Here is a 17,352-nt window from a genome sequence, read left to right on the forward strand (position 1 = left end):
TATTTAGATCAGTGATGGCCAACCTATGACACGCGTGTCAGCACTGACACGCCTAGCCATTTTTGCTGACATGCTGCCGCATGCAGATTGATTGGATGACTATGTCTTTTGGGGCCAAATTTGGTGCGATTTCATCCAGTGGTTTTTATATATATATATATATATATATATATATATATATATATATATATATTCATTCTATTATTATTGTAGTCTATTATCATATTATTACTATTATATTATTACTAGCTGTGCCCGGCCACGCGTTGCTGTGGCGTTGTCTGGTGGTGTTGTTGAGAAATTGTTGAGGTAGTGGTGGTATTGAATGTCTGTTGTATGGTTGTCTTTATGTTTAGTATGCACACTGAAGTGGATTATATGGCAGCGTGGAGTCAAGATAATCCAGTTCAAAGCAGATAATATAAGATTCTAAATGGGTTATATAGCTGTGTGGAAGGGCCTTGAGTCTACACTGCCATATAATCCAATTAAAATCTGATAATCTGTATTTTATAGGCAGTGTGGAAGAGGCCTAAGTGAGGCCTAACTTTGCCTGTCCCCTGGGCTGAGTAGGTTGCTAGGAGACCAAGTGGGCGGAGCTTAGCCTTCTAACTGGCAGCAATTGGATAAAAACAATTATTCCTCTCCCTCTAATTAGGACTTTATTTTTCTTTTCTTTTTGTTGTATCAACCTAGAGGCATGGATGAGGAGTTGTGCTGTCAATTTTCGAGGCTGTGGGGTGTTTAGTTTTGTTGTTTTGTCGGTCGCCAGGATTCCATCACTCATATATATATATATATATATATAAAATATCATTCTATTATTATTGTAGTATCATATTATTACTATTATATTATTATTATATTATTCATTATTCATGACTACATTGAAACTAGAACAGAGAGAAATCAGTGTGGAAACTGCAAGAGGTACCATAGATTGTTGTACATGGAAATAATGGTAGTAAATAGTTTTTGATTTATTAAATACAGTTATATATTACAATTATATATTTTTGTTATTTAAACTATACTTATTGTGAAATTATGGGTTTTTTTCTCTCAAAGTGACACACCACCCAAGTCATGCTAGGTTTTTTTTTTTGGTGAATTTTGACACACCAAGTGCAAAAGGTTGCCCATCACTGATTTAGATGTTTGTTATTTTTCCTTTCTTATTTTTCCTTAGAAACCAGTCTAGAGTAGACTAGACAGCTCCCAAGCCTTTCTATCTACAATGGAGTTCTTTTTTCCTGAATAAATGCTTTTGGAACTTTTACTGAGACTCTGCAGTCCATTGCCATCCTAAATGGTCAAAGGCTTCTCTTTGCTCGCCCCGTGTAAGTAACTGCTGCATTTGAAAGCTTTGCTTTTGCTACTCTGCTGATTTTTGGTGGAATCTCCCCCAGAGAGGGTTGAATTGAGTCTAACCGCTCAGAGATGACCACAACAGCAAGGAGGCACCGCAGTATAGACAGTGTCCGGCAGTGGGGCTGCCGCCTTTATTGAACCCGGATGGGGGTGACCAGGCAGGACCGACCTTCCTTTGGCCGGGATGTCCGAGGGCAGCACATTGCAAGGGGGGGGGGGTGCGCAAAAGGACACCAGGAAGGCACACATCCCACCCACCCCGCCTCATGATCCCCCCCCCAAGAAGCACAAGGAGAGAATTGTATCCAAAGAGACCCCCCTTAAAAAACAGACAAGCCTCCCCCCCCCAAAAAAAACCCCAGTGGATGAGTGAGTGAGTGGGGGTCTCTTAGGAAAGAGCAAGTGGCTCAGGGGCAGAAGCCCCTCTGCCTCTGTGGCAGCATCTGTCCTGTGTGTGTGTGTGTGTGTGTGTGTTTACAAGGGATTGGAAGCACTGACTGACTCCCAAAACAAACCCACCCTCGGACCCTTCAATGGCCTCAAAAACCAGTGCTTAACCACACCGTCCATGGGTCAAGCCCTTGTAACGGCTGGACTAAAGATCTAAAGGCCAGCAAGACGGGGGTGAGCTCCCATCTGTCAGCCCCAGCTTCCCATGCAGGGACATGAGAGAAGCCTCCCACAGGATGGTAACACATCCGGGTGTCCCCCGGGGCAACGTCTCTGTAGACGGCCGATTCTCTCACACCGGAAGTGACTTGCAGTAAAATAGGTAAAGGTTTCCCCTGACGTTAAGTCCAGTCGTGACCGACTCTAGGGGTTGGTGCTCATCTCAATTTCTAAGCCGAAGAGCCGGCGTTGTCCGTAGACACCTCCAAGGTCATGTGGCCATTGGCATGACTGCATGGAGCGCCGTTACCTTCCCGCCGGAGAGGTACCTATTGATCTACTCACACTCTGGGGGTTGGTGCTCATCTCCATTTCTAAGCCGAAGAGCCGGCATTGTCCGTAGACACCTCCAAGGTCATGTGGCCATTGGCATGACTGCATGGAGCGCCGTTACCTTCCCACCGGAGCGGTACCTATTGATCTACTCACATTGGCATGTTTTCGAATTGCTAGGTTGGCAGGAGCTGGGGCTAACAGCGGGTGCTCATTCCGCTCCCGGGATTTGAACCTGGGACCTTTTGGTCTGCAAGTTCAGCAGCTCAGCGCTTTAACACACTTCGCCACTGGGGTTCCGACTTGCAGTACATTCTCAAATTTGCTTCTGATTTGATTAAACATAAAAAGGAAGCCATTTAATGCGGTTTTAAGTCCACTTCAAACTCCCACAGAAGGAGGCACAAGAAAGCCCTTCATGCGCCTCATCAGTGCTCTGTGGTTTGCACCTCGCCTTTGGAACCTTCCTATGGAATTGTCTCCACAGAGAAACCACTTTCTTCCATATCGGTTTGAAACTGCATTAAATGGTCAGTGTAGACAGGCCCTCAGTGGCAATCCTACTTCCCCTAAAAGAACAAAAGCTGGCGGCTGCAGATGGGCCCCCACCTCAACAAAAGATGGCAAAAGAACCCTCCCAAATAACACGCATCACCCCCCAAAGGCACGCCAGTCCCGCAGTGCAGACGGGACCGTTTTGTAGTGTGGCCCAAAACCCCTTAAAGACCCGGCCATTGTTTATGCACCCCTTAGCCCCTTCCCCTCTTAAATAAGGGGAGGGGGTTTGCAGCAGCCGGGAGTCCCAGTCAAAACGCAGCTCCCACAATAAGAGAGAGGCATTTGGGGAGAAAGAGAGGCCCGAAAGGAAGGGGTGAAGCAGCAAGGAACATCCCCATCCCCAGCACTAAAACCAAACGGATTCCCACCGTTCTGAGGCTCCTCATTCCACCACAGCAAAGACTGTGCAAGTGCAGTGCAAGGAGAAATTGGGGGGGGGGGGTCTCTCTAGGTCTTTGCTGCATGTCCCCCCCACCCTATTCATTGGGATCTCCTCTGCTCAGCTCTGAGCATGAGAGAAGCCTCCCACAGGATGGGAACACATCCGGGCGACCCCTGGGTAACGTCCTTGCAGACGGCCAATTCTCTCACACCAGAAATGACTTGCAGTATATTCTCAATTTGCTTCTTTAAAAAAAAAGGTTCTATCCCATCCCTCCCTCTTCCTCCATCCACCACTCCTTCCTTCCTTCCTCCCTCCCTTCTTTCCTGCCACAAACCCTCCAGACTTGCTCTGAACCCACCGCTGGTCCTCCTCTGTTCTGCATCCCCTTCCCATATCCCCTCCGGTGCCCCCAAAAATCTCTTCCCTTCCTTCCTCTGTCTCAGTCCTTCCTGGAACAGACCCCCCCTCCCCAACTCAGCTCCCATGAAAACAAAGGGGGAGACCGACCCCCCACCACAAAATTCTTTGGATTCCCCACCACAAAAAGAAAGAAAGAAAGAAATAAAAGAATGAAAAGCCCCCTCTTGCTCCCCGCAGCCCCGGCTCTCAGCAGCACCCCCAAAACCACACCACAAAGCGCATCCTCCGTCTAGTGCAGTCTGTCCGTCCGCCCATCCGCCGGAATCAGGGGCCACAGTCAAAGGGGGGACGGGACCAGACGGGGTGTGTTCCTTGTGCCGCTGACCCTCTGCCCAGGTTCCGAAGCAGCCTCAGACTCAGACGGCGCTCTCCCGCTCCTGCTGCAGGTTGGGGGCTGACCGCTGGCGCCGCATGCGAGGGGGCGGAGGGGTGCCGCCGTTGCCTCCGTCATAGCCGCCGCTGTAGTGGTGGTTGTTGTGGTGGTGGTTGTTCCCCGCCGGGGGCCGGTGCTGAGGGTAGGGCTGGTGCTGCCGGGGGTAGTAGTTGTGCTTCCGGGGCTGGAAGTGCTCCTGGCCGTGGCCCCGGCGGCCCCGGTGCGGGTGCTGCCCCCCGCCGCCTTCCAGGGAGTTGCGCCGCTGGGGAGCCCTTGCGTGGCCGCGCTTGTGCTGGGGGCTGGCGGGTGGGGGGCTGTCTTCGGGGGCCGCCTCCCCCTGCCCCGGGGGGCCCACCATGAAGGCCGAGTTGGGCCCCCAGGAGTAGCGGTGCTGCGGGTTGCTCTTGAAGGGGAAGCGCAGCTTGCAGTCCTGCGGGGGGATGAACTTCCCGTGGGGGACCACGCCGCCCCCGCCACCGCCACCGCCCCCCTGGGCCCTCTGGCGCAGGCCCTTGGCCAGCTGCTGCTGCTGCAGGTTCTGGAGGCGGGCCTGCTCCTGGCGCAGCCACCGGAGGCGTCCGCGGCGGAAGGCGGGGTCCTTCTCCATCAGGCGGCTCACCCGCTCCAGGCAGGAGGGCGACGGCGGGGAGCGGCGGGCCTCACCCTCCGGGGCTGCCTCCTTGGGGCCCAGGGGGTCCGGGCCCCCCGCCCGACGCCCTCCGTCCGGCAGGCCACCCTCCTCCGCCTCCTCCTCCTCCGGGACAAAGCCCTCCTCCGCAAAGAGCAGCGAGCCCCACTCGTTCTCCAGGTCCTCATCCTCCTGAGAAGACAGACAGACAGACAGACAGACAGAGAGAGAGAGAGAGAGAGAGAGAGAGAGAGAGAGAGAGGAGGGGACAGGGGTCCAAAGAGTGAGATGGTTCTCCACAAGCACCCTCACTCCCACCTGGATATTATTATTATTGCTACTATTATTTAAGGTAAAGGTTTCCCCTGACGTTAAGTCCAGTCATGTCTGACTCTGGGGGTTGGGGCTCATCTCCATTTCTAAGCCAAAGAGCCGGTGTTGTCCGTAGACACTTCCAAGGTCATGTGGCCACTGGCATGACTGCATGGAGCACCAGTGTTACCTTCCCACCTATTGATCTACTCACATTGGCATGTTTTCGAACTGCTAGGTTGGCAGAAGCTGGGGCTAACAATGGGTGGTCACTCCACTCCCCGCATTCGAATCTGCGACCTTTCGGTCTGCAAGTTCAGCAGCTCAGCGCTTTAACGCACTTCGCCACCGGGGCTCCTATTATTTACATGTACATAAAAGCACAGCATACATGCACATTAGGTCCAAGTGCCTGAGTTTCGTCTCTGAATATCTAGCTCTTCCCAAGGCCCTAGGATATCACTATTATTATTATTAATTATTATTATTATAAATTATTATTAAAAGGTAAAGGTTTTCCCCCGGGGAAAGGTTTTCCAACTCTGGGGATTTGTGCTCATCCCTATTTTTAAGCCGAAGAACCGGCGTTGTCCACAGATACCCCCAAGGTCATGTGGCCACTGGCATGACTGCATGGAGCACCGTTACCTTCCCGCCGGAGCAGTATCTATTGATCTACTCACACTCTGGGGGTTGGTGCTCATCTTCATTTCTAAGCCCAAGAGCCGGTTTTGTCCATAGATTCCTCCAAGGTCATGTGGCCACTGGCATGACTGCATGGAGCACTGTTACCTTCCCGCCGGAGCGGTACCTATTGATCCACTCACATTTGCTTGTTTTCGAACTGCTAGGTTGGCAGAAACTGGGGATAACAGCGGGAACTCAACCCGATTCCCTGGATTTGAACCGCCAACCTTTTGGTCAGCATGTTCAGCAGCTCAGCGGTTTAACCCACTGCGCCATCAGGGGCTCATTATTATTATTATTTACTTAAGCAGCTGAGGGGGGAAAGGAAGGAGCTTGACACTGTTAGGAATTGTGGGAGTTGAAGTCCAAGACACCTGTGGGGAGGGCTGAAGTTTGCCCATGCCTGCCCTGGCCCTATGGTCAACATCTGTCTCTGAGTCACTCTGGAGAGAACCCTTCTTGGGGGATCTATAGGTCCTCCACTATATTTCTATGGTATATTTTGGCTGGAAGACCAACACAGTGTTTGTTTCAAGTAAGAAAAACAAGTTTTCAATTTATATGCCAAAGTGGTATTACATGGACTCCTTAATACGTGAGCAGCGTGTGATCCTTCTCATGCGTGAGAACGGAATATGCTCAGGCTCACGAAATTCCCAAAGAGAACTGAGGTCAGCAGCAGGGCTCTGGGCCTCCTCACCTGGGCGGAGATGGGGATGACCCTCTCCATCTTGACCACGCGGTCCCGCAAGGACCGGATCTCCTCGTCCTTCATGTTGTTCTGGATCTTCACCTCCTGCAGGATGTCTGTCAGCTTGTCGATGTGGGCCCGGAGGTCGTCCACGTCTGCTCCTGGGGCGCTGCCTCGCCCCCCCGGGGTCCCTCCTCCTCCGCCTACGTTGTTGTTGTTGTTGTTCCCGCTGATGCTGCCGCTGTCCGCCGCCTCCCCGACGCCGACGGTGTCCCAGACGTCCCTGGCCACGGCCCTCCAGCTCTCGCGCTCGTTGGGGTCGCGCTTCCCGTAGAGGCGGCAGAGCTCCTTCATCTTGACGATGCTCATGGCCTCGATCTCCTGGCGCGAGTGGCGGAAGTCGTTGAGGGCCACCTCGTAGCAGATCTCCTTCACCGCCTGCATCTTCAGGTCGGCCAGCGTCAGCCAGCGGAGGTCCTTGGCCAGGCGCCGGCGCTGCGGGATCTGGTACACACGCAGAGGCTCCCGCCGCTTCCCCGAGCTGGGCAGCCCGCACCGCCGGACAATGGTCTGCACCTTGGTGGCCGGGAGCTTCTCCCGCAGGGACGAGATCAGCCGCCAGCTCTCCTCGCACGAGCGCTTGTCCGAGTCGTCGCCGCTGTCCGAGTCGGCATACTGGGGAGGGAGTGAGGAATAATATTAATAATAATAATAATAATAATAATAATAATAATAATAATATCCTAGGCCTTTGGGAAGAGCCCGATATTCAGGGAAGCCTCTCCAGGGAAACCCATCAGAGAAAGGCCCTAAACCAGGCTGCCATTGCTAGAGTAATACCATCGCTTGCAGCTCTCCCTGCCACCCTGAGCACTGCTTACGAGTACAGAGTCTAGGTTAAGAGAAGCCTTTGCTGATGCACAGTGCCCAATATCTTTAGTTCTGTTTACTTCCCACTCCAAGACTAGAAATCGAGGAGATAGTAATACAATAGTTTAATTCTGCAGCAGAACTACGGGGTGGTTTGCAATCAAGACAAGCCCAGGAGGAGACAAGGTTACTTTCTCCCACCCTGGACATTCCACAGATACACTCCACTTGATTCACTGACAACAGAACTTCTGAGGATGCTTGCCACAGATGCAGGTGAAACGTATGGCCATGTTCGAGCAGCATTTTCTCCTGACGTTGTGCCTGCATCTGTGGCTGACATCTTCAGAGGATCTGATGGTAGTCAAGCAAGAGGTGCATATAATATACCTGTGGAAAAATATCCAGGGTGAGAGAAAGAACCATTGCTTGTTAACCAAGTGCGAAGGCTGCAATTAGCAAGCTTGATTTGCAAGTGTTTATTTATTATTTATTTATTTAAAACATTTATATTCCGCTCTTCTCACCCTGAAGGGGACTCAGGGCAGAGTATAACATATATACGGCAAATATTCAATGCCGGAGCATAAAATAAACCATAAATATACATAAACACTGAAATCAGTGTTGAGTGGGATCCACCCTGGACATTCCACAGGTATATACATTCCAGAATCATCTTCCCCTTTGTGTGCCTTTCTTGTATGTTCTATTTGATATAGACACTTTTACCAGTTTTGATTGTTGCCCATTCATGTGCTATATTGGACTTTTTACTGGCATGTGATGACTGTAAACTATTTTGTGTTTTAATTATGTTTATTTAAACTACAACCTGTTTAAATTGTTTTTATTATGATGTTGCTGTATAACTGATGACCTTATGATGTTTAAATGTGATTGGGCTTGGTCTCCATGTGAGCTGCTCCGAGTCCCCGTTGGGGGAGATGGAGGTGGCATACAAAAATAAAGTTGTTGTTGTTGTTGTTGCTATTATTTATACTCCACATGCTTTATCGCCATCAGATCCTCTGAAGATGCTAGCAACCAATGCAGGTGAAACGTCAGGAGAAAATGCTGCAAGAACACGGCTATGCAGCCCAGAAACCACACAACAACCCAGTGATTCCAACCATGAAAGCCTTCAGCAATACATTTCGAGCACTGACTCAGAAAAGGATGTCAAAGAGGAAACTGGCGAAAACGCCACCTCCCCTGCCTCCTTGAAGAGTGCAAGATGTGTTAATGTTTTTGTTGATATGGAGTGAAATGTAATCTATTGTTGGGTTGTTGGGAGGTTTCCATACCTCACAACCTCTGAGGATGCCTGCCATAGATGTGGGCGAAACGTCAGGAGAGAATACTTCTAGAACATGGTCATACAGCCCGAAAGACATACAACAACCCTGTGATCCCGGCCACCAAAGCCTTCGACAACACATAATCTATTGTTGCTGTGATATGTACGTATTTCGTTCCGCCAAGCATTCCAGCAGTCAAGGAGTTAATTGCAGCCAACCCTGATTGATTGCTGGAAGGGCAAATGGCAAGGACTTCTGTTTGAGCTACATGACAGGAAAATGCATCACAGACTGTGGAATACAGGAGGTGCTTCTGTGCACATGTGCACAGAGAGAATGGACTTTGAGGGAGATGGACATGCAACATGTGTCCGGATAGTTCTGGAGTTTAGCACTGTAAATAAAGCCTTCAGAGCCGCTGAGTTTCAGCAGACATAAATCAACAAAGGTGTCGTGTTTTGTCAGTGCTTCTTTTGCCCTTTGCAAAGTGGTCTGACGGGGTGAGCAGAGGTGGGACCTGGCTCATCCATCAAGTCAGGGTCTGCGATTCCCTGACAAGATGCGCCAAGAAAGACTCCCTTCTCCTGCACACGGACCAGGGAGAGGCATAATAGACAAGAATGGAAGCTGCCCCTACCAGCCTCTGCTGCTCCAGAAGCAGGTCCGCCTCCTCCTTCTCCCGACGGTATTGGGCCTCCAGGTCCTGCAGCCTGGGGAAAGAGAAGAAGGCACCCATGGTCAGCCAAACCGGGCACCAAGACAGCACCGCACAGCCAAAGGCTTCGTGGCCATGTCACCTCTTCTCCATCTCCAGCTTGATGTCGATGCCCTGCTTCTCCAGCAGCTCCTTCTGGGCGAAGTTCCAGTCGACCGGCTCGGCCTGGCTCTCGGCGAGGCTCTCACGCTCCCTCTCCATGCGCGCCTGCTCCGGGTGGTTGAAGCGGAAGACGTGGTTCTTGCCCATCACAATTCGGTTACCTTCGGTGGGGAAACAGGGGGGAATAAGGGGCCACAAGGGAAGACAAAGGTTCAACTCGGGAGGACTAAGGTTCAAATCCGTGCTCAATAAACATAAACATTTATTTATTTATTTACAATATTTTTATCTTGCCTTTCTCACCTGAAGGGACTCAAGGCGGCTTACAACAACTGGCAAAATTCAATGCCCAAATACAATCAATAAAAATCAACAACACATCTAAAACAATTAACAGTAATTAATAAAAACACATTATACAAGCTTAAAATATATAGCTACTCAATTCCATTCTTCCAAGAACCTTGTACGTAGACCTTAGTTCAGACCATGTCAAATGTAATGCAGGATAAAAAATGTATCTAATAATGTAATTTAATTATGTATTCCACATTTCTCCCAATATGAGATTGAAGCTTACAGTAAAGGTTAAAACAAAACAAAGTTAAACCCATATAAAGAATTTTAAAAAGATGCAATCAAACACTGAGGTTACAGGCAGCAATCAATTGATAGCAATAACATAAGCAAAATCACAATACACAGAACACCTCTTATTATAATCAAACAGTGTTTCCTTAGACTACAGGGATAATGCAGTTTTCCACAGGAATGGAACTGATAAATTTGGGATGGAACACAGTAAAATATATTATGGACTTTGCTCAGCAGATGCATAACATCATAAAACAACCTCCTCTAGGTAGACTCATATTTGATTTGCTAGTCCAAACCCGAATGCACAGATATTTTTTCACACTAAGGTGGTTCAGTCATCACAGCCAAATCATCACCATCACCATCACCATCACCATCACCACCACCACCACCATCATCACCACCACCACCATCACCACCACCACCACCACCATCACCACCATCACCACCACCACCATCACCATCACCACCACCACCACCATCATCACCACCACCACCATCACCATCACCACCACCACCACCACCACCATCATCACCACCACCATCACCATCACCACCATCACCATCACCACCACCAACACCACCACCATCATCACCACCACCACCACCATCATCATCACCCCCACCACCACCACCATCACCACCACCACCACCACCACCACCACCATCATCACCACCACCACCATCACCATCATCATCATGCTATGAAGCCAATGGATATCCTCTGTCTTTACTGCCTTGCATGTTCCAGTTTTCCCAACTTCCTCGTTTATAACTGCAATCTGTCATGCTATTCAGCTGAGGTAAACATAACAACAACAACCGATAAGGTGCCCAAAACATGGGCAGGTGTTTTGGACTGCAACTCCCACCATTCCTCACAGCCTCAGGCCCCTTCCTTTTGCCCCTCTGCCGCTTAAGCGGCGGAGGGGCAAAAGGAAAGGGCCTGAGGCTGTGAGGAATGGTGGGAGTTGCAGTCCAAAACACCTGGAGGGTGAGCCAAAGTTTGCCCATGCCTGCTTTATCACCTGTACGGCATGCCTACCTGATCGCAGGACCAGGGGCTCCATCACTTGCTTCCCGTTCACGTAGGTCTCGGCCCCTTCGCACGGCTCCAGCGTGACCACGGCTGTGACAGGGGAGAAGGGAGGAAGTCAGGAGAGCCTTTCTTTCAAGACCCCCCATCATGGGAGAAGATAGCTGACATCCAGGAGGGCAACGGAAGTTTCATTCGCGTCTGGATCTCGGGTAAGGAAAGGGACGGAGGCAAGCAATGGAACAGGGAGGCAGAGACATGGAGATAAGAGCCTCCCCCACATTTTTCACGGGACCCCGACCACTCAGTACCTGTCGGCACGCGGCAGCCCCACAGCGGGGACCCCCTGCTCCACGGAAGCAGAAAGAGAAGGGAGAGCAAAAGGTCATTGTGACAGAGAGAGGCAGAATTGCAGTCATGGAGGACAGCCCAAGTGGAAGGTCTCAGCCCAAGCCCACCCATACTTGGAGTGAAATAATAATAATAGTAACGACTTTATTTTTGTATCCCGCCACCATCTCCCCCCGCAGGGACTCAGGGCGGCTAACATGGGGCCAAGCCCAAATTTCCATAATAAAACAAGAGTATAAGCCAATCCGAATATAAGCCAAGGCACCTAATTTTACCACAAAAATCTGAGATAACTTATTGACCCAAGTCTAAGCCGAGGGTGGGAAATGAAGCAGCTACTGGTAAATTTCAAAATAAAAATAGATACAATAAAATTACATTAATTGAGGCATCAGTAGGTTAAATAGTGTATATACAGTAGCTGTATCACAACCCTGTGATTCCAGCCATGAAAGCCTTTGATAACACAATAATAATACTTTATTTGTACAGTAGAGTCTCACTTATCCAAATTAAACGGGTCAGCAGAAGCTTGGATAAGCAAATATCTTGGATAATAAGAAGGGATTAAGGAAAAGCCTATTAAACATCAAATTAGGTTATGATTTTACAAATTAAGCACCAAAACATCATGTTAGACAACAAATTTGACAGAAAAAGTAGTTCAATGCGCAGTAATGTTATGTTGTAATTACTGTATTTACTAATTTAGCACAAAAATATCACGATATATTGAAAACATTGTCTACAAAAATGCGTTGAATAATCCAGAAGCTTGGATAAGCGAGGCTTGGATTAGTGAGACTCTATATGGATACAGATATACAGGTACATGGCTCTATATGTATATAGGATTTGCAAAAGCCTGCAAAACATATGAGGGGAAAAATCATATATAAAATTAATGTATATAGATACATACAGATATATAAGTACATTGGGATTGCAAATGCATGCAGGGGATTAATGCCTATATATCTGTAGGAGAGATTAACAAATGTTTTTATAAGATCAATGGATATATATTTTTCTTCCTTCTGACTTGAAAACATTGACTACAAAAATGCGTTGAATAATCCAGAAGCTTGGATAAGCGAGGCTTGGATTAGTGAGACTCTATATGGATACAGATATACAGGTACATGGCTCTATATGTATATAGGATTTGCAAAAGCCTGCAAAACATATGAGGGGAAAAATCATATATAAAATTAATGTATATAGATACATACAGATATATAAGTACATTGGGATTGCAAATGCATGCAGGGGATTAATGCCTATATATCTGTAGGAGAGATTAACAAATGTTTTTATAAGATTAATGGATATATATTTTTCTTCCTTCTGACTTGCAAGGGTGTCCTTCCCTTTTCAAAACATTTCCTTGGTTAAGAGCGAGGGAGGCTTTGGAAAACACACTGATAAGGGAGGGTAAGAGAGAAATATTTCATATATTGCAAGCAATGGCCTCCGGGTTCTGTGGCCTTGGCCTTGACACCATTATAAGCAGAGGGAGGCTTTTTCAGATTAAAAAAAAGGGCCGGAAAAACTCGGCTTATCTTCGAGTATATACGGTACATTCAGAAACAAAAGCAAGCATCATCAAACATTGAAACTGCACAGGTTAAGCCACCATTCTAAACAATCATGAAGAATAAATAAAACCGCTGAATAAAAACAATATAATGATTTAAAATGGTTAAAGACTGGGCAATGGTGCGAGGAGTGCATAATTAAAAATCTGATGAGATAGATAATAAAGTGCCGTAGTATAATGGGAGAAATTCGGAGATGGGATAAGCAGGAGAAACTAATGACCAAGTAAAAGGGCGAAAACCAACACTTCAGGCCCAATAATGATCAGTAACGAGGGGGTTGTTCTTATGATCTGTTATTGAAGGCACACTGGAAGAGTCAGGTTTTAAAATCTTTCTTAAAGGCTGCTAGGGTGGGGGCTTGCCTGATCTCCCTGGGAAGGGAGTTCCAAAGATCGAAGAGATCGCATGGGTTCATAGGGGGAAATGCGGTCACGAAGGGAGGCGGGGTCCCAAACCGTTCAAGGCTTTGTAGGTAATAACCTGCACCTGGAATTGGGACCGGAAAAGGATTGGCAGCCAGTGAAGGCCTGTTGACACCACACTCACCTTCCCCGGACTCTCCTGTGACGCTGCGGAAGAGGCAGTGCTGCTCCTTAATGAACTGCCCCGTCAGCTTGATGTCCACGTTTTGCTGGCCAACGCTTAAGCCGGAAAAAAGAGGGACAGACAGGCAAATAAAGGGAAGAGATGAGGATTATGGTAGGAGCAGCTCAGGGGACCCCCCCCCCCCCAATGCTAAATAATAATAATAATCATCATCATCATCATCATCACCACCACCACCATCATCATCATCATCAAGATTGAACTTCAAAGACTCTGGCAGAAAGCAGTGCAGGTGGTCCTGGTGGTGATGGGCACACTGGGTGCCGTGCCAAAAAATCTCAGCCGGCATTTGGAAACAATAGACATTGACAAAATCACGATCTGCCAACTGCAAAAGGCCACCCTACTGGGATCCGCACGCATCATCCAAAAATACATCACACAGTCCTAGACACTTGGGAAGTGTTCGACTTGGGATTTTGTGATATGAAATCCAGCATGTCTATCTGTCAATAATAATAATAATAATAATAATAATAATAATAATAATAATAATAATAATAATAATAATAATACTTGGCGTTGTTGTGTGTTTTCTAGGCTGTGTGGCCATGTTCAAGAAGCAGCATTCTCTCCTGGTGTTTCGCCCACATCTATGGCAGGCATCCTCAGAGGTTGTGAGGTCTGTTCGAAAACTAAGCAAGTGGGGTTTATTTATCTGTGGAAGGTGCAGGGTGAAAGAAAGAACTCTTGTCTGTTGGAGGCCAGTGTTAATGTTGTAATTAATCACCTTAATTAGCATTAATGGCCTTGCAAGCTTCATGTCTTGGCTTCTTCCTGCTAGGAAGAAGGCCATTAATGCTAATCAAGGTGATTAATTACAACCTTTACACTGGCCTCCAACGGACAAGAGTTCTTTCCCCCACCCAGGACCTTCCACAGATATATAAATCTTCATTGCTTAGTTTCTCCAATAGACCTCTCAACCTCTGAGGATTCCTGCCATTGATGTGGGCGAAATGTCAGGAGAGAATGCTTCTGGAGCATGGCCAGACAGCCGGAAAACACACAACAACCCTGTGATTCCAGCCATGAAAGCCTTTGATAACACAATAATAATACTTTATTTGTACAGTAGTCTCTCACGTATCCAAGCTAAGCAGGCCAGCAGAAGCTTGGATAAGCGAATATCTTGGATAATAAGGAGGGATTAAGGAAAAGCCTATTAAACATCAAATTAGGTTATGATTTTACAAATTAAGCACCAAAATATCGTGTTATACAACAAATTTGACAGAAAAAGTAGTTCAATACACAGTAATGTTATGTTGTAATTACTGTATTTACGAATTTAGCACCAAAATATCACAATATATTGAAAACATTGACTACAAAAATGGCTTGGATAATCCAGAGGCTTGGATAAGCGAGGCTTGGATAAGTGAGACTCTACTGTATTTTGCACTATCTATCTCCTGAGGGGGACTCAGGACAGATTCCAACATACGACGGCAAACATTCAAAACTAATGAATACAGACATAGAATCCCAGAAAAACACCACATATAAAAATAACGTTAAAACCTCACATCACATTAAACCTGACATCAATAAATTGAACCAAACATAGTCAAACAAAAACTATAGGCTGACTTAAAATCTGCACAAACATCCACATTAATCTACACAGCCAACTAAAGTTCACAAAGTTGTGTGTGTTAGTTGTATGGCCAATGATGGTAACTGGGCTGACATGAGCCAGCAGAGCCCAGGTATAAAAGGCTCTCTCTCCGCAATGGGCTCCTCCTCCTCAGCGCAGAAGGCCTTACCGGGTGACGCCGTCCTTGATGTGGTAAAGGAGGCACTCGGACATCAGGGGGTCCTCGTTCAGGTTCACCAAGTGAGGGGTCTGCAAAACACAAGGCGTGGTGGACATTGGTCCTTGGATGACATTCACTCTGCACACTACTTTCCTGCCAGGCTGGATTACACACCACTTCGATGTAAGATTTATTTATTTAAAGAAGTAAGATTTATTTTAAGAAATTGGACCATTACCTACCTACCTACCTACCTACCTACCTATGTATATAGCCATCCATCCATCCATCCATCCCAGTATTTGGCAATTAGCTGGTTGTACAGAAGGGTTGCTTGCACCCACCCCGGCCCAGATTTTATTATTTATTTATTATTTATTTCCGGTATTTCTACCCCATCCTTCTCCCCTGGGGGACTCAGGGCGGCTTACAAATTGGCAACACAGTGCCATCACATCAGCAATACAATACAAAAGGCATTAAAAACTAAAAACATTTAAAACATCATAAAAACCAATATACAATAATAAAACATTACCATGCACCGAGGTAATGTCCTTTCATTCACTAGACCTTGTTAATCCAGAATCTTAAAAACCGACCGTGTCAAGATCGAAAGTTCATTCATTGAACGCTTGAGCACATAGCCATGTCTTTAGTTAGATGGCTAGATACATAGATCTAGTTTGCAGATGACACCAAACTCGGAGGGATAGCTAACACTCCAGAAGACAGGAGCAGAATTCAAAACGATCTTGACAGACTAGAGAGATGGGCCGAAACTAACAAAATGAAGTTCAACAGGGACAAATGCAAGATACTTCACTTCGGCAGAAAAAATGGAAATCAAAGATACAGAATGGGGGACGCCTGGCTTGACAGCAGTGTGTGCGAAAAAGATCTTGGAGTCCTCGTGGACAACAAGTTAAACATGAGCCTACAATGTGATGCGGCAGCTAAAAAAGCCAATGGGATTTTGGCCTGCATCAATAGGGGAATAACGTCTAGATCCAGGGAAGTCATGCTCCCCCTCTATTCTGCCTTGGTCAGACCACACCTGGAATACTGTGTCCAGTTTTGGGCACCGCAGATGAAGGGAGATGCTGACAAGCTGGAAAGCGTCCAGAGGAGGGCGACTAAAATGATGAAGGGTCTGGAGAACAAGCCCTATGAGGAGCGGCTTAAAGAGCTGGGCATGTTTAGCCTGCAGAAGAGAAGGCTGAGAGGAGACATGATAGCCATGTACAAATATGTGAGGGGAAGTCATAGGGAGGAGGGAGCAAGCTTATTTTCTGCTGCCCTGCAGACTAGGACACGGAACAATGGCTTCAAACTACAGGAAAGGAGATTCCACCTGAACATCAGGAAGAACTTCCTCACTGTGAGGGCTGTTCGACAGTGGAACTCTCTGCCCCAGGCCGTGGTGGAGGCTCCTTCTTTGGAGGCTTTTAAGCAGAGGCTGGATGGCCATCTGTCGGGGGTGCTTTGAATGCGATTTCCTGCTTCTTAGCGGGGGGTTGGACTAGATGGCCCTTGAGGTCTCTTCCAACTCTACTATTCTATGATTCTATGATTCTATGATTCTAGATACAAGGATGGATGGCTAGATAGACAGATATACATACATACATACATTGTGGCCCAACATCCTGTTTTAATAGATGAAAGTATCTATTTCTTTGCAGTGGTGCAATGGATTAAACCAGGGGTCCCCAAACTAAGGCCCGCGGGCCACATGCGGCCCATCGGAGCCATTTATCCGGCCCCCGGGGTGGTGGCTCCCTCCTCTACCAAGAAAGTGTGGTGTGGAGAAGGAGGAGAAGTTTCTTGTCAACCTCTCCTCATGGGCACTTTTCCGGCCGCTGCCGCCGAGGAAGGGCCTCATGAGGCGAGGAAAAGGTGTGCGGCTTTCCTCCCTCACACCATGGGCAGCTTTCCTGCTGCCACCACTAAGGAAGGGCCGCACGAGGCGAGGAAAAAGCATGCACCTTTCAGCCCTCGCCCCGCGGGCAGCTTTCCTGCTGCTGCCGCCGAGGGAGGCAACGG

At 47.7% G+C, this 17,352-nt stretch overlaps 1 protein-coding gene across 1 annotated transcript in view; it reads right to left on the minus strand.

Annotated features, from left to right (window-relative positions):
• Positions 1-1,473: 1,473 nt before the first annotated feature.
• kif1c (kinesin family member 1C) overlaps positions 1,474-17,352 on the minus strand; it is a 73,241-nt gene continuing 57,362 nt past the window's right edge. Inside the window, exons 16-22 of the mRNA XM_062983778.1 lie at positions 15,316-15,395; positions 13,487-13,581; positions 10,998-11,081; positions 9,336-9,516; positions 9,176-9,248; positions 6,377-7,042; positions 1,474-4,869 (exon numbers count right to left, since the gene is read on the minus strand). Coding sequence (XP_062839848.1) covers positions 4,033-4,869; positions 6,377-7,042; positions 9,176-9,248; positions 9,336-9,516; positions 10,998-11,081; positions 13,487-13,581; positions 15,316-15,395 — 2,016 coding nt within the window. The 3' untranslated portion in view covers positions 1,474-4,032. The remainder of the gene's footprint in view (positions 4,870-6,376; positions 7,043-9,175; positions 9,249-9,335; positions 9,517-10,997; positions 11,082-13,486; positions 13,582-15,315; positions 15,396-17,352) is intronic.

This window comes from Anolis carolinensis, chromosome 6 (assembly GCF_035594765.1).
Source record: "Anolis carolinensis isolate JA03-04 chromosome 6, rAnoCar3.1.pri, whole genome shotgun sequence".
NCBI lineage: Eukaryota > Metazoa > Chordata > Lepidosauria > Squamata > Dactyloidae > Anolis > Anolis carolinensis.